This window comes from Montipora foliosa, chromosome 2 (assembly GCF_036669935.1).
Source record: "Montipora foliosa isolate CH-2021 chromosome 2, ASM3666993v2, whole genome shotgun sequence".
NCBI classification, from domain to species: domain Eukaryota; kingdom Metazoa; phylum Cnidaria; class Anthozoa; order Scleractinia; family Acroporidae; genus Montipora; species Montipora foliosa.
Window position 1 is genome coordinate 6,527,874 of NC_090870.1, and position 22,355 is coordinate 6,550,228.

The 22,355-nt window shown below is 40.3% G+C and overlaps 3 protein-coding genes across 4 annotated transcripts in view; 1 reads left to right on the forward strand and 2 right to left on the reverse strand.

Moving 5' to 3' along the window:
* The window catches only part of LOC137992242 (vacuolar protein sorting-associated protein 45-like), a 39,729-nt gene that overhangs the window by 11,352 nt on the left and 6,022 nt on the right, over positions 1 to 22,355 (forward strand). The window contains exons 11-15 of the mRNA XM_068837452.1: positions 1 to 94; positions 1,009 to 1,167; positions 14,835 to 14,945; positions 16,423 to 16,544; positions 18,012 to 18,143. The exon at positions 1 to 94 is cut by the window's left edge and continues 74 nt beyond it. Of these exons, the coding sequence (XP_068693553.1) occupies positions 1 to 94; positions 1,009 to 1,167; positions 14,835 to 14,945; positions 16,423 to 16,544; positions 18,012 to 18,143 (618 nt within the window). The remainder of the gene's footprint in view (positions 95 to 1,008; positions 1,168 to 14,834; positions 14,946 to 16,422; positions 16,545 to 18,011; positions 18,144 to 22,355) is intronic.
* On the reverse strand, positions 4,288 to 6,635 carry LOC137992244 (histamine H2 receptor-like). The gene has a single exon (XM_068837457.1). The coding sequence runs from the start codon at positions 6,630 to 6,632 to the stop codon at positions 5,652 to 5,654; it is 981 nt and encodes a 326-aa protein (XP_068693558.1). The 5' UTR covers positions 6,633 to 6,635; the 3' UTR covers positions 4,288 to 5,651.
* LOC137992243 (adenosine receptor A3-like) lies at positions 6,731 to 22,099 on the reverse strand. Of its 2 annotated transcripts, none has more exons than XM_068837456.1 (3): positions 21,988 to 22,099; positions 9,641 to 10,927; positions 6,731 to 6,868 (listed from the first exon to the last, which is right to left on the reverse strand). In XM_068837456.1, exon 2 carries the CDS (start codon positions 10,689 to 10,691, stop codon positions 9,672 to 9,674), a length of 1,020 nt encoding a protein of 339 aa, XP_068693557.1. In that variant the 5' UTR covers positions 10,692 to 10,927; positions 21,988 to 22,099; the 3' UTR covers positions 6,731 to 6,868; positions 9,641 to 9,671. The 2 variants fall into 2 exon arrangements, with proteins under 2 accessions (XP_068693557.1, XP_068693554.1); XM_068837453.1 differs by having other exon boundaries at positions 21,939 to 22,036.

The following is a 22,355-nucleotide window of genomic DNA, read 5'->3' on the forward strand; positions in this document are numbered from 1 at the left end:
GTTATCTCGTTTGGTAACCGAGCGATCACTCTTAGACGTGTCAGAAGTTGAACAAGATCTTGCTTGTCAGAGCGACCACTCCTCCGCGTTACAGGCAAGTGCATGTCTAGTCCCCAGTGTTCTCGCGGCTTCTTTGCTGCTCCCATCATACATGGTGCATGCTTGCTATATGTTCGTATACTTAAACTGCGGTTACATGAAAGTTTGACATCACCGCACTTGAGAGAGCAGAAAGCCTGAAAAATCAAGGCTTCCACGAGGGCTTGAACACACCGTCCCGCTGCTTGCTGTGGAACTGGGGTGATCTTCAACGTTCTCAGTGTATTGAATCATTCATGCTGTCAGTAACAGCTCTATTCCCTACCCACAAGCTAATATTATTCGGAAGGTCATAAGTTGGCATAGGTTCAAATCGAGCACGACGACGGCTACTAGAATGCCACAAAACAAAAAACAATGACTCTGCACGTGCGTTTCACATTTTCGTACATTACTTTGTTGTTGTCGTCCTGACAACAACGCGATGTGACCAAATGTGAGGCTATTCGGAGGATGCGAGCATTTGACGATGATTGTTCAATTTTTCTTCCTAGTATCACCTTCGATCATACTAGTTTTAGACTACAAATACTGATACGCACTTTCCATGCCGAACGACTCGGAATATTCGCGAAATTCTTACAATAACGGGAAATAATATTATTCGACAACGTTCTCGCAGCTGTCGTCCTACCTTAAATTCAAAATTGCTGGGTGGCCACATACTGAAACTAAAATCGGATAAACATCATTTTAGTTACGTAATAAATCAACGCTTTCATGCGGCTGGTATCTCGGCCGATAATGTCCGTCGCGGCTGAGAAAATGAAGAAATGGCCGAGAAACGAAGCTTCAAGGGCAAATGGAGGCAATTGGGGACAATTTCTCAGCCAAGGACATCATTAGCTCCTCGGACCCGCCAAAAACTGGATCAGTTTTTAGTGGAACTGGGATTGTTAATCTTTTCAGAACATTCGCCGACAGTTAGCCAATGACAATGTGAGCGAGTTGGACATGATGAGAATGGTTTCCCTGTACGCCTTGCGCTACGAAAGGCACAGCAGCAACGACGTTGGCGGCCTGTTTAACATGCTGTCAAGACGAGGTGTCAGCGAACATTATGAGAAGGTACAGAATCACTTTAGTTATATCTTAAGCTAAAATAGCACCACAGGTGCCTTAGCTTTTGAAAAAACCAGACAGAAATGAGTTCATAAACTGAAGTGATGTGGTAAATTGACCACCGTAAAGACATTCAAAAGCTTACGTTTCGAGCGTTAGCTCTTCGTTAGAGCGGGAAAAAAATGACAAGGAAGCATCGAAACCAGATACAACCTTCCCAATCATTCGAGCCAACACCTAATCACGATCACGAAAAAGAGTAATTTGAAACCAATGTAATTGCAACCTCATTATCGGTACCCAATTTAAACATCGCTTTGGTTGCGGTGTTTTGATTGGTTGGAACATTCGCGCCAAATTCTAAACCCAAAGAGTTGCAAAACTGGCACCCGGCCTTTTTCCGCGCTTGGTGCGCGCTGCATTTATATTTTCAGTTAGTCTTGATTGGTTGGTTCGAAATTTGGCTTGCCGTGATTTGGCCAGATCAGCCGGATTGACAGACGTGATAAATTGCTTTCAGCCTTTCAAATACGTCGTTGATGTTCTTCCAACAAAGTAAATTAAAAATGCCGAAAAACGGAAGATAAGGAAAGGAAAAAAACACATTTTTGTATTGCAACACCTCCTTTTTTTTTCTGGTGCTGCAATCCCTCAACCGTTTTAATAATTGTTGTTATAGAGCAGTTTTCAAACGACTGTGGAAAGTAATGACGCGATTGCAATTACTACGCTTATTGATTGGTTTAAAAATCTCACGCCAGTGTATCAACCAATGAAAAGGAAAACCAAAACCAATCGCGACTTGCACGCACGATTTTTCCCGCGCTTTGAGCAAGTTGCATGGAATTGCTAAGAATTTGGATTGGTTCGTTGCGCTGTTTGCCTCTCCTCTGATTGGTCGAAAAAATTACTTGGTTTTATGACACTCGATTGAAAACGACTCTAATGATAGAACAATTACTGGTAACAATAATATCAAGACGTTTGCGTAAGCCAAGGTCTATAAATAATTTTATTATATGGTTAGAGTTTCTGGCCGGTATGTATCGCGCGCTTTGATTGGCTGAGAGCAGCTAAGGGCTGAGGTATTATTCTCCGGAAATGCCCATGGGCCGATTGTGGATTATGCAAATTAGTTTTTTTCTTCAATAGAACCGTTCTGTTGCAACGTCGTCTGTTGGCCACATAATAAACAACTTAATAACCTCGACTGTTCGGGAAAATCTTAAACCTAGGTCTCCAGGCTGTATGATTGACCTCGTTATCGCTCGGTCAATACGGCAAGGCCTCAGTTCGAGATTTTGCTGTAACGACCTCACTCTCGGTTATTAAGAAGTTATGAATTGCCGACTACTTTGAAATTCAGGCAAATTGAATTTGTTCGCAGATATGGCGAATGTAATACACCTTATTCCAAAATGGCCTCCATTTTAGTATTCTTTAGATTCCGTGCAAATTGGCCCTTATGGCTTCGTTCAAGGTTAAATATTCTTTTGAATTTTACGTTTGAAAGCGAGGCCATAAGGACCAATTTGCATGGAGGCAAAAGAATACTAAAATTGGGGAGGTGTATTTATCCGAGTATCCGTAATTTATTATCAATAAATAAGTCTCTTCATGCTAAGCATTTAAGACCGCATTTTATTTGGGAGTACTTTCCAACGGTTCTGTAATTCAGTTTAACAATCAAATGTTAGAACCACGTCGTACACAATAATAGACAGCACTTTAAGATAGCACTGACGAGTAGCTCTCATCAGTGTCTTATAATTTACATTTTCAAGCGATTTTCAATGCCTCTTAGCTGAATAATAACCCGTAATTAAGGATTGCAATTAACAATGCATGCACTGATCATGATCATTAAAGAATATCGTTATAAGGATTACACCAGTTCCTCTTCCGACTCATAATATGATGAGAAAGTTTAAACTTTATGAATTGTAATTAAGGAGACATTTGCCATCAAACTGTGGCTCATTTGGAGCAATTCCACTTAGCGGTTTGTTTCATTACTTGCTATTAAGACACTTAAAATGTACAAGGTTTTTTTTTACAATTATTCGAGGTTAACTTAAGATATCTGTCTTAGTGTACTTTTCATCATCTTGTGTGAGACAAGTGTAAGTTCACTCAATGATTCACACTCCCCTTACATACTCATTTAAACATACTGTTGATAAGTTTACCCCAGTACGGGTTCTTGGCCGGTTTTTAGCTTTTAACCAAGAAAAAAGATAGAGAGAGCGTATTTTTGTCAAAGATGATATATATATATATATATATATATATATATATATATACAGACGCGTGCAAAGTGGGCGAACATTAGGACTTTTAAGATCTACGACGGCAAACTCGACGAAATTGTCACCTCAAAATATAATTATCATTCGAAATTCATTTTCATCTCGTCCATGTCGTACAATGTCAACGAAGTATTCTAAAACTAAATTGGCCTTATTCACGATAGCCGCCATGTTGGTTCGCAAATTGTCATTAGCCACGTGTTATGCTGGGGGGCAAACATTGGAAAATCGGCTCGTCGAAATATTGACATAACATCGCTAAAAGTCCATTTTAGCATTTAGAATTAAGTACCTTTTATAATAATTTTATATCTTTTGATTGCCTTTGAAAGTTTGACTTTCTACTTCGTTAGCTGCTCATTTTTCACTAAAAAAAATCGAAGTAACTTGTGTAATCATTCTATTTTACTACTTAGGTGATAAACATTCAATGAACGTGAAACAAATCACCTGTGTGGCTAAGATGTTCGTTATAACCTCTCGAACTTGTGTTGTTTGCCCCCTGAGAAGTGTGTCGCTAATTTGCATGATAATAGCAAATCCAATATGGCGGCCATCGTGAATAAGGTCGATTGGTACAAACGGTTTCAGAGTAAAAAAGAGGATGAAATATTACATTTGCATACGCTCACGTCGTAGTCAAAACATCAAATATGGTGATTTCACGTCGTTGTTTTTGCAGAGTACAGCTAAAATATGAGTACCGCACTTGCAGTGTGATTATGTTGCATCTTTTTGTTGCCGTTGCCGTTGCCTTAGGGTGCGTTTCTTTGGGAGAATCCAAAACTGGATTTACGATCTCAGGTCACAACACGGATAACTCGTTCCTAAAGAAACGAAGAATTCGAAAACGGATTTTTCTGGCGTGACAGCCCACTTTCAGCGGGTTAGGATTAATGTAATTTGTATCAAATTGAAGTTCTGCGAAAAATTTACGACCTTCTATAAATGTTGGGTGCATTGAAGCAAAAAATAGCACTGAAACATCTCCTTAATTGCTCGCCATGATTCACGCAAATGGCGGGAATGCGTACTTTTCACAAGACTACCGCTGGCCAAACCTATTTTTTTTTCTGATCCGTCTCCCAAAGAAGCGCATGGATCATGAATCCTAAAAATCCGGATTCAGATCTGATCTAATGAATCCATCCACGAGACTGAATTCTTCCAATAAATAATACATTTTCGAATTTTAGTAAAGAAACTCAAAATCCGCTTTTGGTACAAGATTTCCCACAGAAACGCACCCTTAGTTGTCATCATTTCTTAATCACCCGAAAGTTGATGTACGATGTAAGATGGCTGTAAGATGGCGACGTGAAGGAAAGAAATTGTCGGACATGGTTTGCAAATCACTTAACGGTTGGCATGTTTAAAGCACCCACTTTAAAAAGCGATGATGAACAGTACTTCAATCCAAGCACTCATTTCAAAAACTCATATGACGAGAATTTACGTCTAATCATTTGGTAGCTTCCGTCGTTGCTCGAATGGTAAGAGTTCCTCCGACAAGGGAAAAACCGAGTAGAAATCAGTTTGTAAAATTTACGGACTGCCGGTCATTTAGTAAGATCAAAACCTAGACCGCTGGCCGGTCATATGGACACAGCATAAACGAAAACTTATTTCATGAAGCGATTACGTATAATGACCTTTTTACTCGTCATTTAATTTCGTTGAGTATGTGCAAACTAGCAAAACTACACACGAATCAGGTTTGGTGGAACAGTGTTGAAGCTCGGGGACCTTGGGAGTAAAAATTTGTTTTGCTGTTGCGTGTTTAGGTTTTCCTAAGACTTGAGATCACTTGGTCATTTCTCGTTGCAGATTCGCCGAGAACAGTAACATTTTCGCTTTAGGCCGTCCCTTAAGAAATGATGCCATTAGGGAGCTTAAGCACGCGCGTTTTTGAGACGCGGACGGCAACCGAAAGAGAACTTTTCACGTGCCAGGACAGTGGTGTCTCCCAGATTTTTATACTAATCATCTCTAGTGGAAAAAAGATACTTAGCAATGTGAATGTGGTTGTGTGAAGACAAGTTAAAAGGGAAAACAGCTCACTTCCGTTTGCCGTCCGCGTCTCAAAAACGGACGTGCTTAAGCTCCCTAGTTACTAAACACACCGTGTCTCTTCAACTGAGCCTGCAGGATTTTCTAAACCCTTTGTGACGCCCTTTGTGACTATTCCCTTAACGAGTCCCGTATCCCTTGGCCAAATGACCGTAAAGCGTCGAGGAAGTCTTGTTTGATGAATGTACATAGGATTGGATTACACAGTGCTGTCAGAAAACGGAAGAAGATTATCCAAATGACTAGAGTTTGCATGACTTCTATCGGGATGATGGAAAATCCGTGTAGAGCTTCTAAGTCATCCATTATAGCCCAAAGGAAGTAGAAAGATACACCGAAGATGAAAACCGCGATCATTGAAATAAAGAGGAAAGCGATTTTCTTTTCGTTGAGTTTTCGTCTTCCGGCGTTTACTCGTGTGGACGAACTTTCGTCGGACACTTCGCTGTGAATTTCGTTGGCGTGCCTCCGAAGTTGGACGAAGATTTTGGTGTAGATAGCCACCATTAGAAATAAGGGCACTACAACGAGAGTAGCAAAGGAAAAGATGGCATATCCAAGATCGAAGCGAGTAACAGTGTTTTCTTCCAATGGAGATAAGATCCAAGCGAATTGCACCGTGGAAAGAAACAGCGCGCTTGTCCAAACTGCCGCCAATGCCCATCTCAGCCTCTCCTCTGTCACGATCGTGGGGTAGCGCAGCATCTTTGTGACACGGAGATAACGGTCCAGGGACAGGAGAGTGAGATGACCCACGGAAGAAAACGCCAAGAACCGGTTTAGGATGTCCATGGCGATGCACACCTCTGGCTTTATTGCTGCGGAACAAGCAATGACCATTGGCACCGCGAGCAGTCCTGTCAGGAGATCACTGAATGCTAAGCTAGTGAGCATCAAGTTTGACGTGGTTCGTAGGCGTCTTCGGCGCCAAATCAGCAGAAGAACCAGGCCGTTCGCAGCGACAATTAAAAAAGAGAGAAAAGCGTATAAAGCAAACGCGCCTGTTTGATTTCTTTCGAAGTATTCCTCATGTTCGAGTTCCTCTTGCGTTGTGTTGGTGTTGTTAGTCAGCGTGTTGTTTTGGCGTTCCATTTCGTAACTTTCGTTCAACTGCTACAGGATTTTCTTTCCAAATGCAATACTGAAGACTTTGGTCGTCTCACTTTACTATTAACCTCACCACCACTTGTCTTCTTTTCGCTGAGATTCTCCTTTTCGTCGTTTTCACAAAATTTCTGGCTATTCTTTCCTTTCCAAAGATAGGAACTGCGATGTTTAGGTGTGATGTTTTCTTAGCCTCCGAATGTCAAATGCAAATCAACACACACCTGCAAAATTCAATTGAAGGAATACACGACAGTTATAATCAGTTATGAAAAATCGCCCACAGAGTTTGCAGTTTGTATAGTGTTGGGATCGACAATCACATGAAATGATTTCGAGTGTAATTTGGAATAAATGACCACGAATACAAAGGCTCACCATTCGATCTCTCTGAAAATAAAATCTGATTGTTCGTTTGAACGTTTCCCAGATCCAGGAGAAAAATGATATGATTATTTGATTATACATTTATGAAAAAGCGAGACATCTTCTACGGCTGGACCCGCTGTGTTTGCAAAATGTTCATCTCTGAGGGCTCTTAATTTTACAATGTCATGTGCCACCCATGTGCCACCTGCTGTGTTGATTTATATTGTGCAAAATCCCCTGATGTTTTGAAGCCACTGGTTATCCAAGGCTTAGAAAACGCGGGAGGTCGTGAGTTCAACTCCGGCCGGACCAACACTCAGGGGTCTTCAAATAACTGAGGAGAAAGTGCTGCCTTTGTAACTACTTCTGCAAATCATGGGTTAGACTTTAAAGTCTTCTCGGATAAGGACGATAAGCTAGAGGTCCCGTCTCACAACCCTTCAATGTTTGTAATCCTGTGGGACGTAAAAGAACCCACACACTTGTCGCTAAGATTAGGGCACGTAGTTCCCGGTGTTGTGGTCTGTCTTCCGTTTTGTATCATGTTTAGGAGGGTAAAAAAAACGGGCCACAGTAATTGGCGCAAGCTGTGGTGACGCTCTGCCAGCTTGACTGGCAAAGTTAATAAATAAATAAACTACTTTTGCTTGCGTTTCGAGAGGGTTTTGAGAGGAGCGTGTTTCTCAAGTCTGGACAATGTGTTATAGAAGTGAGAAAAAGCACTGTCGACATCAAACTGGTCATAAAGATTAGTTTGGCTCGAGAGAGCGTCCGAGAGTTCTGAGTTAAACTATTAAAGGAGAAACCAGAAAAATCCCTATCTGCGCATTTGTTTTCCCTACTTCGGCTTCGAAGCCCGGACGGGACTCGAACCCATCGCTACAGTAAGACTGCATGCGAATTGAAACGTTGAATCTATACAATACGAGGCTCGCTCATTTTTAGTTAGTTTCAGCCGAGTTGGTGGAGCTGCATGCACATATGCATGGTTTTGTTGCATCACGCTTAGTCGGCTTTAAATATGCGAAAAAAAATGTATAGAAAACTCAAACTTATTTCTAACATTGCCTTACTCAGATATCTGGTATGCGTAAGAGAAAAGTAACTTTAAAATGCCCACTTACACAAAAAGTGATGTCGGTTTGGGGATATCTTGTTGCAGAAACGCCTAGCCGAGGAAATCTAGCTCAGTTTGAGTGGTCCTAGAGTCGTATGGTATTTTCGTCCTTTTTTGCCTCCAATTTAATTTAGGTATATTTGCTTTGCGCAGCTGTTAAAAGAATCGAACTGGCATGCCCTTGATAATGTTTATCCTATGCAAACAATGCACTGTTGGACAATGTCGACAACAATTTTAAATTTCAATCAAATCTCCGCCTTAGGATGCACTCGTGAAAACTATCATAAGCTTGCAACTTCCCGTTTCCTTTTTTCAATCACACTGCTCAATATTTTTTATAGTCTCTAGATAAGGACACTGGTAAACGTGTAGTTTCGATTGATCCTTATTTGCTTTTGTAGTTGAAAGAGGTTTAAGGTTAATCACGTTTCTTTTAAAATGTCCCTTAATGGTTCTTTAACCCTGTGTTGCATTTTTGTTATTAAAGGCAATCTCAGTTTGGCTTTTTGAACGCCTTGTTTTGTATTCATACCAATCTTGCTAAAAAAATACCCAATAAATAATACATTTTTGGATTTTAGTAAAGAAACTCAAAATCCGCTTTTGGTACAAGATTTCCCACAGAAACGCACCCTTAGTTGTCATCATTTCTTAATCACCCGAAAGTTGATGTACGATGTAAGATGGCTGTAAGATGGCGACGTGAAGGAAAGAAATTGTCAGACATGGTTTGCAAATCACTTAACGGTTGGCATGTTTAAAGCACCCACTTTAAAAAGCGATGATGAACAGTACTTCAATCCAAGCACTCATTTCAAAAACTCATATGACGAGAATTTATGTCTAATCATTTGGTAGCTTCCGTCGTTGCTCGAATGGTAAGAGTTCCTCCGACAAGGGAAAAACCGAGTAGAAGTCAATTTGTAAAATTTACGGACTGCCGGTCATTTAGTAAGATCAAAACCTAGACCGCTGGCCGGTCATATGGACACAGCATAAACGAAAACTTATTTCATGAAGCGATCACGTATAACGACCTTTTTACTCGTCATTTAATTTCGTTGAATATGTGCAAACTAGCAAAACTACACACGAATCAGGTTTGGTGGAACAATGTTGAAGCTCGGGGACCTTGGGAGTAAAAATTGTTTTGCTGTTGCGTGTTTAGGTTTTCCTAAGACTTGAGATCACTTGATCATTTCTCGTTGCAGATTCGCCGAGAACAGTAACATTTTCGCTTTAGGCCGTCCTTTAAGAAATGGTGCCATTAGGGAGCTTAAGCACGCACGTTTTTGAGACGCGGACGGCAACCGAAAGAGAACATTTCACGTTCCAGGACAGTGGTGTCTCCCAGCTTTTTATACTAATCATCTCTAATGGAAAAAAGATACTTAGCAATGTGAATGTGGTTGTGTGAAGACAAGTTAAAAGGGAAAACAGCTCACTTCCGTTTGCCGTCCGCGTCTCAAAAACGGACGTGCTTAAGCTCCCTAGTTACTAAACACACCGTGTCTCTTCAACTGAGCCTGCAGGATTTTCTAAACCCTTTGTGACGCCCTTTGTGACGCCCTTTGTGACGATTCCCTTAACGAGTCCCGTATCCCTTGGCCAAATGACCGTAAAGCGTCGAGGAAGTCTTGTTTGATGAATGTACATAGGATTGGATTACACAGTGCTGTCAGAAAACGGAAGAAGATTATCCAAATGACTAGAGTTTGCATGACTTCTATCGGGATGATGGAAAATCCGTGTAGAGCTTCTAAGTCATCCATTATAGCCCAAAGGAAGTAGAAAGATACACCGAAGATGAAAACCGCGATCATTGAAATAAAGAGGAAAGCGATTTTTTTTTCCTTGAGTTTTCGTCTTCCGGCGTTTACTCGTGTGGACGAACTTTCGTCGGACACTTCGCTGTGAATTTCGTTGGCGTGCCTCCGAAGTTGGACGAAGATTTTGGTGTAGATAGCCACCATTAGAAATAAGGGCACTACAACGAGAGTAGCAAAGGAAAAGATGGCATATCCAAGATCGAAGCGGGTAACAGTGTTTTCTTCCAATGGAGATAAGATCCAAGCGAATTGCACCGTGGAAAGAAACAGCGCGCTTGTCCAAACTGTCGCCAATGCCCATCTCAGCCTCTCCTCTGTCACGATCGTGGGGTATCGCAGCATCTTTGTGACACGGAGATAACGGTCCAGGGACAGGAGGGTGAGATGACCCACGGAAGAAAACGCCAAGAACCGGTTTAGGATGTCCATGGCGATGCACACCTCTGGCTTTATTGCTGCGGAACAAGCAATGACCATTGGCACCGCGAGCAGTCCTGTCAGGAGATCACTGAATGCTAAGCTAGTGAGCATCAAGTTTGACGTGGTTCGTAGGCGTCTTCGGCGCCAAATCAGCAGAAGAACCAGGCCGTTCGCAGCGACAATTAAAAAAGAGAGAAAAGCGTATAAAGCAAACGCGCCTGTTTGATTTCTTTCGAAGTATTCCTCATGTTCGAGTTCCTCTTGCGTTGTGTTGGTGTTGTTAGTCAGCGTGTTGTTTTGGCGTTCCATTTCGTAACTTTCTTTCAACTGCTACAGGATTTTCTTTCCAAATGCAATACTGAAGACTTTGGTCGTCTCACTTTAAAATTAACCTCACCACCACCTTTTTTCTTTTCACTGAGATCCTCCTCTTCGTTGTTTTCACAAAATTTCTGGCTATTCTTTCCTTTCCAAAGATAAGAACTGCGATGTTTAGGTGTGATGTTTTCTTAGCCTCCGAAGGTCAAATGCAAATCAACACACACCTGCAAAATTCAATTGAAGGAATACACGACAGTTATAATCAGTTATGAAAAATCGCCCACAGAGTTTGCAGTTTGTATAGTGTTGGGATCGACAATCACATGAAATGATTTCGAGTGTAATTTGGAATAAATGACCACGAATACAAAGGCTCACCATTCGATCTCTCTGAAAATAAAATCTGATTGTTCGTTTGAACGTTTCCCAGATCCAGGAGAAAAATGATATGATTATTTGATTATACATTTATGAAAAAGCGAGACATGGTCTACGACTAGACCCGCTGTGTTTGCAAAATGTTCAACTCTGAGGGCTCTTAATTTTACAATGTCCTGTGCCACCTACTGCGTTGATTTTGTGCAAAATCCCCTGATGTTTTGAGGCCACTGGTTATCCAAGGCTTAGAAAACGCGGGAGGTCGTGAGTTCAACTCCGGCCGGACCAACACTCAGGGGTCCTTAAATAACTGAGGAGAAAGTGCTGCCTTTGTAACTACATCTGCAAATCATGGGTGAGACTTTAAAGTCTTCTCGGATAAGGACGATAAGCCAGAGGTCCCGTCTCACAACCCTTCAATGTTTGTAATCCTGTGGGACGTAAAAGAACCCACACACTTGTCGCTAAGATTAGGGCACGTAGTTCCCGGTGTTGTGGTCTGTCTTCCGTTGTGTATCATGTTTGGGAGGGTAAAAAAAACGGGCCACAGTAATTAGCGCAAGCTGTGGTGACGCTCTGCCAGCTTGACTGGCAAAGTTAATAAATAAATAAACTACTTTTGCTTGCGTTTTGAGAGGATTTTGAGAGGAGCGTGTTTCTCAACAAGTCTGGACAATGTGTTACAGAAGTGAGAAAAAGCACTGTCGACATCGAACTGGTCATAAAGATTAGTTTGGCTCGAGAGAGCGTCCGAGAGTTCTAAGTTAAACTATTAAAGGAGAAACCAGAAAAATCCCTATCTGCGCATTTGTTTTCTCTACTTCGGCTTCGAAGCCCGGACGGGACTCGAACCCATCGCTACAGTAAGACTGCATGCGAATTGAAACGTTGTAGTGGATAAAATATATTGCAAAAACTGCAAATCTACACAATACGAGGCTCGCTCATTTTTAGTTAGTTTCAGCCGAGTTGGTGGAGCTGCATGCACATATGCATGGTTTTGTTGCATCACGCTCAGTCGGCTTTAAATATGCGAAAAAAAATGTATAGAAAACTCAAACTTATTTCTAACATTGCCTTATTCAGATATCTGGTATGCGTAAGAGAAAAGTAACTTTAAAATGCCCACTTACACAAAAAGTGATGTCGGTTTGGGGATAGCTTGTTGCAGAAACGCCTAGCCGAGGAAATCTAGCTCAGTTTGAGTGGTCCTAGAGTCGTATGGTATTTTCGTCCTTTTTTGCCTCCAATTTAATTTAGGTATATTTGCTTTGCGCAGCTGTCAAAAGAATCGAACTGGCATGCCCTTGATAATGTTTATCCTATGCAAACAATGCACTGTTGGACAATGTCGACAACAATTTTAAATTTCAATCAAATCTCCGCCTTAGTGTGCACTCGTGAAAACTATCATAAGCTTGCAACTTCCCATTTCCTTTTTTCAATCACACTGCTCAATATTTTTTATAGTCTCTAGATAAGGACACTGGTAAACGTGTACTTTCGATTGATCCTTATTTGCTTTTGTAATTGAAAGAGGTTTAAGATTAATCACGTACCTTTTAAAATGTCCCTTTTAATGGTTCTTTAACCCTGTGTTGCATTTTTGTTATTAAAGGCAATCTCAGTTTGGCTTTTTGAACGCCTTGTTTTGTATTCATTCCAATCTTGCTAAAAAAATACCCTTTCTTTTGAGCCAGGATCTGTCAAGTTCGTTCCTTAAAATTTCGTTTCATAAACCAAGTCAACTCGAGAGTGTAATTTTGCGTTTCCTTTTATGTGACTTGTAATTTTCGTTTGTTTATTATTTTCTTTTGTGCTAAAAGGATGGTTTTTCGTAGACTTCTCACATTTCCCGTTTCACAGGAAGAAAGTATAAGGCGCCTAATCGTCTACTCGGAAAATTAAGAAAGAGATGAAAGAATTGTACCGACGAACCTTCGCGATATCTGATTTTAGTGTGAAAAAGGAACCCATTCAATATCGTAAACTTTCGCTACACAATAAGACACCGATATTACTGTAAAATAAAAAAAATCAGTCAAGTCACGTTTTACATATTTGGTTTACAAAGGGCTGTATAACCGTGGTATAATGTTTATCATCGCTGCCCCCCCAAAAAAATGAAATTGTTAGTTTTGGCTTTTGTTCTTCCTCAAGTTTGTGTTCTTTACGTTTATTTATACATGATTTTGGATTCTTTTTTTAAGGTTATCGTTTGTGGGCTGGAGTGTTTAGAGGGTTGCCTGTATTGCTTTGACATTTTAGCTCTATTATATTATTTTAATGAGCAACGGTTAAAACGAATTTGATTGTGACAATTATGACAACGGAAGGAGATGCACCGATATTAATTGTTATCTGAAGTTATAAAGCATTGTCAATGAATATGGATTGATCACGGCATTTGAAGTTATATATGAAAATCTCGACAAATTGTTTCTTACTTTACAATTTTCCCTGCAAACTCGCGCCTTTGAATGAACTTTGCGAAGAGTGATTTAATTGCGAATCCTGTAGTGTTTTATAGTATGGTTAAAATAGCCAAGAAATGAACAAATAACCGAAAACGAAATTTAATCAGTGACTGACGAGAATCTGAAATTTCTCTTCGTGTACTTTGCTCACATTTTCCGCTGACAAACCATCAAGTTCGAGTTCTCAAAGTTGCAGCGAAGAAATGTGCCTAAATACACAGTCTGCAAGAGTTTTACCTCGTCTTTTTTTTTTCAGTTTTTTAATCTGACGTTTCGTGTCATTCTCCTTGCATTCTCCTTTATCGTTGAAAAGGGGACAGAGACAACTTCAAAACGTAACAATTTCGCTATTCATCTATATTATAAGCAAAACTTCTTACATCTTAATTGGTACTAATGGTTTTCTCATAAAGATAGAGAATTAACGCTTAATTGTTGTATTAGTTCCGTTTTCGTCACTCTGATTACTTCAGGCTGTTATATTACTGATTTTTTATTAGAGTGTGAGAGAAAATGTGTACTTAACTGCACGCCGCACGTGCAACAGGATTCAATACATTTCCTCATTAAACCATGCAATATTAAGCACTTAATGACTGGCCCCAAGGGAAACAGTGAGTTTTGTATCCCCGAGACCCTCAATGTTGAACATTGAGGGTCGAAGGTCGGAAAACGTATTTGAGTTGGGAGGTATAACATTATAGTTTAGTGTCGATACCGTTTTCCTCGGGCCTGAAGCCGAAACTTCGTGTACTGCTTGTGAAATAATTATCCATTTCGCTCTGAGACAATCTAGACGTAAGTTTGTGTAATCTAGATTGTCAAGAACTGAAAAAGGAAGACGAGCCTTTTGACAATACGAGACTGTGCGCGTTTGTGCATTCCCGTATTACTTTTGTTGAAGGTACATGTATGTTATAATCAGGATATTCAAAATGTACTTGTAATGATTCGACAACATGTATTCCGTAATCTGCGTACGGTGTCAAGGAAGGACTGTCGAACGCCAGCTTATTGCCAGGCTAAAAGATCTTCCGCCACATTCTTCAGTAGCCAATCAGACTGAGTTAAAATCCAAGCCAATTGTGATTGGTTCGCACACGTTTTGCCGCGCTTTTGGGCCGGCTGTATGTATTTTTTGCTTCCTGATTGGATAATTTTAATCGCCTGCGTCTGCTGTGATTACTATAGTCCAGATCTCACGATACTTCATTGAAAATCGCTTTTAATATTTGTTTTCTCTTATACACTTTCTTGTCCTGTTTTGTATTATTAGCATGTGACGGCTCTGATTCAATATGGAGGCAGAGATGTCCGTAGCAGCGATCTCTTTGGGCAAAACAAAACACCGTTGTCTCTGACTAGACGGTTCTTCAAAGGATTGAAGGTATATCGTTTAATACTTTGTCGAGTGTTTATAGCAGGGCAAGCCTAAAAAGTTATGGATTATACACGGATAGTTCTATCATCGTGCATTTGTAGGTGTTAAGCGCTAAAACCCGCTTTTATATATTAGCACAAAAATCTTACACGGCACTCCGAAATCTCGGTACCGTACCTATGTTTCTCTAGCACGGCACGGTTAACGTTTCGTGTGCAAACAGATCAAACAGAAGTCATATTAGGCACCCGTGCCAGAAATTATAAGGGTGCCAAGCACATCTCTGGTCGTGTGTTAGGAACTCCAAATATTGGTTCAGTTTACCGCTATTTTCAAGCCGTGATAAGACGCGCTCTAGAGAAATCGCCTCAGTTAATGATTTTGTTCGAATTGACCCAACCATGGCTGATAATCCAAGGTGACTATCAACAAAAAAATAGAGAGAACTCCTAAAATATATTTCCATTGGTGCTTAAAGTGACTGAGGGTTTTTAAAACAATAAAGGCAAACGACATCTTAATGAAATATCGAGGACAGGTTGCCATTATATATATTTAGTATAGATACACAGGTGATTATACAAAATCGCGCGCCCTCATTGGCTCGCTATCTCGGATTATCAGCCGATAATCACCTCGACGGACAAAATGGCTGTCAGTAGTCGTTTTGCTACTGTAAGTGAAGATGATTTCGCGTTGAAATGTTTTTTTTTTCTCTTTTTTGAAATACCTGTGTATTTATACTAAAACAATTATTCGCCTCAGTCTCAGTGATTATCGGTGAATATTCACCGATAATCACTTCGCCTTCGGCGAATAATTGTTAAATAGGGGCTTTTGCACAGGTTATAACAGAGGCCTGGGTTTTTTTCATGTTTCAGTTAACTTTAAATTGTTTCTTTCACATTGATAAAAGTGGAGTGCCTGTAAACTAGCTAGATAGCTAAGTGCACTTCCAGCGTGGTCGAGTGGTTAGGGCGTTGGGTTTGCATGCGGCTGCTCCGGGTTCAAATCCCGTTCTAACGTCTGGTTAGGATTTGTTTCCGGTTGTCCCGGGTTCAAATCCCGTTGTAACCTCAGGTTAGGATTTGTTTCCGGTTGTCTCGGGTTCAAATCCCGTTCTAACCTCTGCTTAGGATTTGTTTCAACCCTACCACGCTTTGTAAATAGCCAACTGGTTGCCTCCTGCCAGTTGGGGTTCTTAATCATGTTTCTGTCAACTTTGAATTGTTTCTTTCACATTGTTAAAAGTGGAGTGCCTGTAAACTAGCTTGATAGCTAAGTGCACTTCCACTATAAACAAAGCATTACATTTTTACGTTGTTTGTGGTAGACTGAGAAATGATCCGTACGAGGCCAAGGTAAACCGCCTTCTATGATTTTAACACTGACTAAAGTAGTTCGGCCGTCTCCACTGACCAGATGAATTTTTTGCTATCATATTGTTCGTATGAAGTGGCTTATCTTGCCCTTGTGATTTCAGGGAGTGGAGAATATCTACACACAACACACTCCACTGCTATCAGAGACACTTGACAATTTGGTGAAAGGAAAATTAAAAGATTCCAACTTCCCATACCTTGGCCAAATGGTTCTTCGAGACAGGTCAGCACTCTGCAATATTTTGGTACTTCTTTTAGCTTTCTATCTTTCTATGTGCGACATCAGTTGTGTTTAATTCAGGCCCACTCAAAACGTTGGGGGCACGAAAGTGGTGTTGGGTGATTGTTTAGATAAACGGTACGCAGTCTACGTTTATATTAAGTCCCGGGCAAAGGGCTTCGACATTCTTTCGATTTTGTTTAGCGATGTTGACTGCTGGGTTTGGCAAACGGTCTCAACAAATCATCAACATTTTATTCAACAAAGCTTCGCCAGTGGCCTGGTGTTCAGTCTCAGGCCGCTACCGCGGTTGTTACTATGGATACGGACATGGATACGTCATTGAGAGACCGGTTAGTGCAACAATTTTGCAAAAGTAGAGCAAACCGTTTCAACAAATCATCAACATTTGATTCAACAACGCTTCACGAGAGACCTGTTAGTGCAACAATGTTGCAAACGTAGGGCAAACGGTTTCACAAAAACATCAACATTTGATTCAACAAAGCTTCACGAGAGGCCTGGTATTCAGTCCCAGGCAGCAGCCGCGGTTGTTACTAAGGATACGGACATGGATACGTCATTGAGAGACCGGTTTGTGCAACAATGTTGCAAGAGTGGGGCACACGGCCTCAAATTCATTCAACACTCGCGATAACAGAAATGTGTGGTTGTTAAAGCAAAGTTTAAACGCTTTTAAACTCATTCAACATCGACTCTGTTGCATTGGGGGGGGGGGGGGGGAGGGTGGTGAGACAAACAGTTACAGTTTCAACATCGTCGTTCAACAAAATCGAAAGGATGTTGAAGCAAATGTTCAAGCTGTTTGCTCGGGCATTTATGCCATGAACAAAAAATATATTGTTTGATTTTAGCGGACGTTCCACGTAAACGCGATTCTAAATCTCGCCGTAGTAATGATTTTTATGATGTTGTGGAACAGATTACAATAGAGACGTTTTGTCAGTGTGGTTCCACAGCAAAGTAAGACCGGAACGGGAATTCTCGTTGTTTTGGCCTTGCGAGAAAATGCCCGGCCGAAGCATGGAACTTTCTTTGCTCTTTGCTGATAACGCTTGCCACGCCGGCACGAAAACCCTTTTTAGTTTTTTTAGGTTTGCATTCCCTTGCCCAGGCATTAGCATGCAAATATCTTGTTACATTTTTATTGCAATCAGAAACAAAAGTTGCCGTAAAGTGACTTGTTTGGGTATTTGCTTTTACATTCGTTATGATTGCCTTACATGATCTACTGTGTTAGTTTTGGTTTGGTCAAAGTACTTCCCTTAGTTGCACTTGGCCTGACGATAACTCGTAATAAGACGACGAATTCAGCTTTTGATAAACCGAGCAGTCGTTCTTCAAACTTACAACAACTGCTGATTATAGCAATTAATGACATTTTTTTCAAGTCACGCTCATAGTGTTCATTATTCTTTTTCCTTCTTTTTAACGTGATTTGTTCAAAAGGCCACAAGAAATCATTGTATTTATGATCGGAGGAGCCACATACGAAGAAGCTTTTGCGGTCTACAACCTGAACAAGAGTCTTCCCGGAGTTAAAATTGTCCTTGGTGCTACAACAATGCATAACTGCAAAAGGTAAGTTGTTAATCGTATTTTATTCAATGTTCCGCGTAAATTCCTATCAAGCTTGAAAAGAAAATCAAGCCTCCAGGGTGGAAATCTTCCTGTCCTACTGCTAAGACTAAAACCCCTTCCAACCAGACGCAGCAAACTCTCAACATTGTTGCGAGTTGTTGGCCAACAATGCCGCGTCCGTTTTGCAAGGGGCTAAAAGTGTGACCAGACATGCAACGCCCAACAATGTTGGGAGTTGTTGGCCAACAATGTCACCTCCGTTTGCACGGGGCATAACTCGTCTCCTGTGATACTTTGGATTACCTCAGCGCCTGCACTCACGCTGTAGCCTTACAAAATCATCATCATCACAATTAATAAAATAATAAAAACAATACATAATCAGAATTTAAAATAATTGGTACTGTGCAAAATCTCCATGTTTTTTCGCTTTACTGGCTTTGTGCTTTATTGCAGGAAGACCTTAGCTAGCAATGACCAGAACTTGCTGACTAGCGGTTTTCGTTAAAACAATGGTTTGCTGGGGGTGCTCAGTCTCGCGGGCTCAGAAAACCTGGTTGTGGTCATTGTTATTTAAGGTTTTTCTAAATTGCATCGCGCTTACTACCAGAATGCACTGCGCAACGACCAGCATGCATTGCTCACAAAACACAGCGATTACCGATGTGTCTTAGTCTTAAGGTGGGTTACTACAGTTTACCGAAGAAAAAGATCAAGATTTTGAAATCTGTGAAATTGAAGCAACAGGATGTCTCTTCTGAAGTGTTAGGCACTGCAATTGATGTAAAATGTAATTTAACCTGATAGATAAAAGCCAATCAGGAAAAAATGCCAAATATAATGGCCGAGCTCCTGTAGGGGAACTGGAAACTAGACACTTAAGAGGCCTTTTTCTAAATAAATAGCAGAACGACCCCACGTCAAATTATCAGGTTTTCCTTAGCAATAAAAAATACATAGAAAAATCTGTCAGACAGGTTTTTCGCAAATGGCAAAAACGTCGACTTTCATCTTAAAAACTGTTGACGGTTTCGTCTTCCTATTGTTTACTAATTCCCAAAATTTTAACCCTGGTCATACGGCTAAGTTTTGAGAAAAAGGCCTTCCTTTGAAGTGCCTGGTTTCCAGTTCCCCCTCCAGGCGCGCTGTCACTATATTTAGCATTTTTCCCTGGTTTGCATTTATTTTTGTGAGGTAAAATTACATTTTACATCAGTTGTAGTGACTAACACTTCAGAAGAGACATCCTGTTGCTTTAATTCACAGATTCGAAATCTTGATTTTTTTTTTTTCTTCGGAAAACTGTAGTAAGCCACCTTAAATTTTTGAAACGAGCGTTCCGCTCTACTCTCAGTACAGATGTATCCCTGGCTTACACGACCTTAGACGCAGGCTCTTTGGTCAGTCAAAAATTTGTAGTCGTCAAGCCGGTCATTTTCGAGTTTGCACTGGGACTATACATGTATATATATCCAGGCCGTTTTTGTTGGGAATCAATAGGAAGCCTTAAGCACGCCACCTTTTTGAGAGAGAACGTTTCGCTTGTCAGGGCAGTAGTGCCTCCCACACTTTTAAACTAATCGTCCCTAATAGTGAAAAGATACTTAGCAATATTAATGTGGTCAGTGTCAAGGAAAGTTACAAAGGAAAACAGCTTTCTTCCATTTGCCGTTCGTATCTTAAAAACATCGCGCTCTAAATCTCCCAAATGAGGACGGGCGAGAAAGAGGGGTGGCGAATGGTAAATGCAAGACTTTGCGAGACGGCGAGACCAGCGTTTTTCCTTGCGAGCCCGAGACATTTTGACTTTTTAGATTGCGAGACCGAGACTTCAAAGTGTTTGAAACCTTCATATAAAAAACGAGACTGCGAGACGCACATAACCGCTCAAAAAACGAGACTGCGAGACCCGTGAAATGCGACTAAAATTTTGCGAGACCCAGAGTTTTTGAAGAACCATTCGCCACCCCTAGAAAGGAAAACGGAAGGAAGGATTCGAACCCACGGTCTCCGTAAAACTGGTTGGGATTCTCTACCCATTAAGCCACTCCAACCCTTGGGGATTCATAATTCACTTCAAAAACCTCCAATTTCCTCCAATTTACCTTACTTTACCTTGTAATAACCTTGAATTCTTCGTTTTATAGTGCACAAATAAACAATACTATCCGCAGCAATTTTATATCATTGGGCGATATTAGTAAAATGAAATGAAAAAAAAAAAAGAAAGAAGTGAATATGCAAAGTTGTTAAAGACTGAAGTGACGAATGGCCTGGACTTCGTGTTTTTGTTTTATCAACAAAAATAAACTTGCCATTTTTTTTTGTTTCACGGACATCTTTGTCATTTCACGTGATGCGTGGACAGCTTTGGTCAAAAATTTGTCTTTGAGATATTAAATTTAATAGCGAAGAAATCACTTTACATAGTGAAAAATGAAAGGCGTATTGAAGAGCTGAAGTGTTTATTTCGGATGTTGTCTTTGATTGGTGGGCAAAATAAACAATTCGCTTGCTGCCATGGTGTTGCACTTTTCACTTAAACAAAGATTCAGAGAAATAACATTTAAAATAAAGTAAGTAGTTTAAATCTGCTGGAGTATTTTCGAAGGCATAATGATTGTGACTATATGTTTAAGTGTGCCGAAAATCAAATGTAAAAATTCGAACTTATGGGATATATTTATCCTTGTGAAATGTTGACTGTGAATGGAATTCAGTTTGACTTCTGTCCCAATTTTCGATGTATTATGTTTCGGTCAAAGTTGCCTTTTGCTTCGAGCAACCTGACGAAATCCCTTTTTTTTTTGTTTGTTTTTTGTTTTTTTTCGTCGATGGAAGAAACAAAGGTGGGGAAATGTTAAAGTTCCACTGATTTCGTCCAAAATGGATGAAATCTAAGTAGCTCTCGGCGACAATGAGACGATAGCAATGTAGCAATGAGATTTACAGAGTTTTCAGAAACGGAAAACATGAAAAGGAAAATTTCTTCCGGAATGCAAATCGCAGATTTGCGTACGTAATGAAAGATGCCGAGAATGTTATTTCCTTTTCAAAGAAAAAGATTTAGTTAATTTATAAATGTGAAACATAAAGGTCTAGCTGTGACCTCTTGTAAATTATATATAGGAGTTCGTAAAATTTCCATAGCTATGAATGGTGGCTGAGGGACTCAGTATTAAAAGATTATTAAAAGATTCGTGTGGAATCGTGCTATTTTGTGAAGATAAATTTAAAAGGGACCAAGAATGAAATTCATTGGAAAAGTTTGGATATTGGTGTCACACAGACTTCCAATAGTTAGAAATACCCGTGATGTACACCAATCGAAACAGCAACACAGAAACGTACTGCTAATTTCTTCCCGTTTGAGACAGTATTCACACTCTGTGCCATCTTGTACAGCATAATAAACAGCCGCACTGGAAAATGCTATTCAGTACGGTCACACTTTAGGATTGGTGTACAGACTCTAAAGCCGCAAGAACCAGCTTTTACAGCATAATAAAAAGCAAGGCAGGAAAATATTGCTCTCTTTAGACGGTTTTTTGTGATTATTTTTTCAATGTTTAGATTTGCTACAGTCGAGAAAAAAAAAGTGATTGCATGTACAAGATGTTCCGTAAAGTCCACCCAAGTCGATCGACATCAGCATTTGTCTGTTTTGCCAATGTTGAAAATTTGGTCGGATTATGGAAAATTGTTATCAAATTCAATTAGCTCTCCTCTTCATGATGTCTTTTCGTTTTTCCATCGTTCTTTGCTCCACTTCATAGAATTATGGCAATAACTCACCGTTAAAAAAGTTGTAAATCGTGTCAAAAATAGTTGCCGTATAGCTAACCTTGAGACGTCAAAGATTCTTGTTATTTTCGTAAGTCCCTTACTCTATCAAGAGCATTCTCAAAAGTAACCAAGGAACTTCACAGTGGCAAATTTATACATCTGCCTGTATCGGTCTGTCATTTTGTCATCTCGCTCCGGAAACAATTAACACTGTCAGTAGCCATAAAGAAGAATTTTTTGTGTATTTTCCGCCTTAGCCTTTGTGCAATTTCTATGACATTGAGAGCGCGCAATTAAATTGACGTTAAAGCTTTAGCTAAGTTATTGTTCTTAGTTGGTCGGTTTAAACTGAAACTCGAGTCACGTCTTTATTGAGGCTTGACACGTGTGTTTTTGCATGTGGTACCAGCGCTTTTCCTTGGAGCT

Bases quoted from the DNA above. Each gene is read 5' to 3' on its own strand.
- LOC137992244 (XM_068837457.1), bottom strand. From the start codon at position 6,632: ATGGAACGCCAAAACAACACGCTGACTAACAACACCAACACAACGCAA.
- LOC137992243 (XM_068837456.1), bottom strand. From the start codon at position 10,691: ATGGAACGCCAAAACAACACGCTGACTAACAACACCAACACAACGCAA.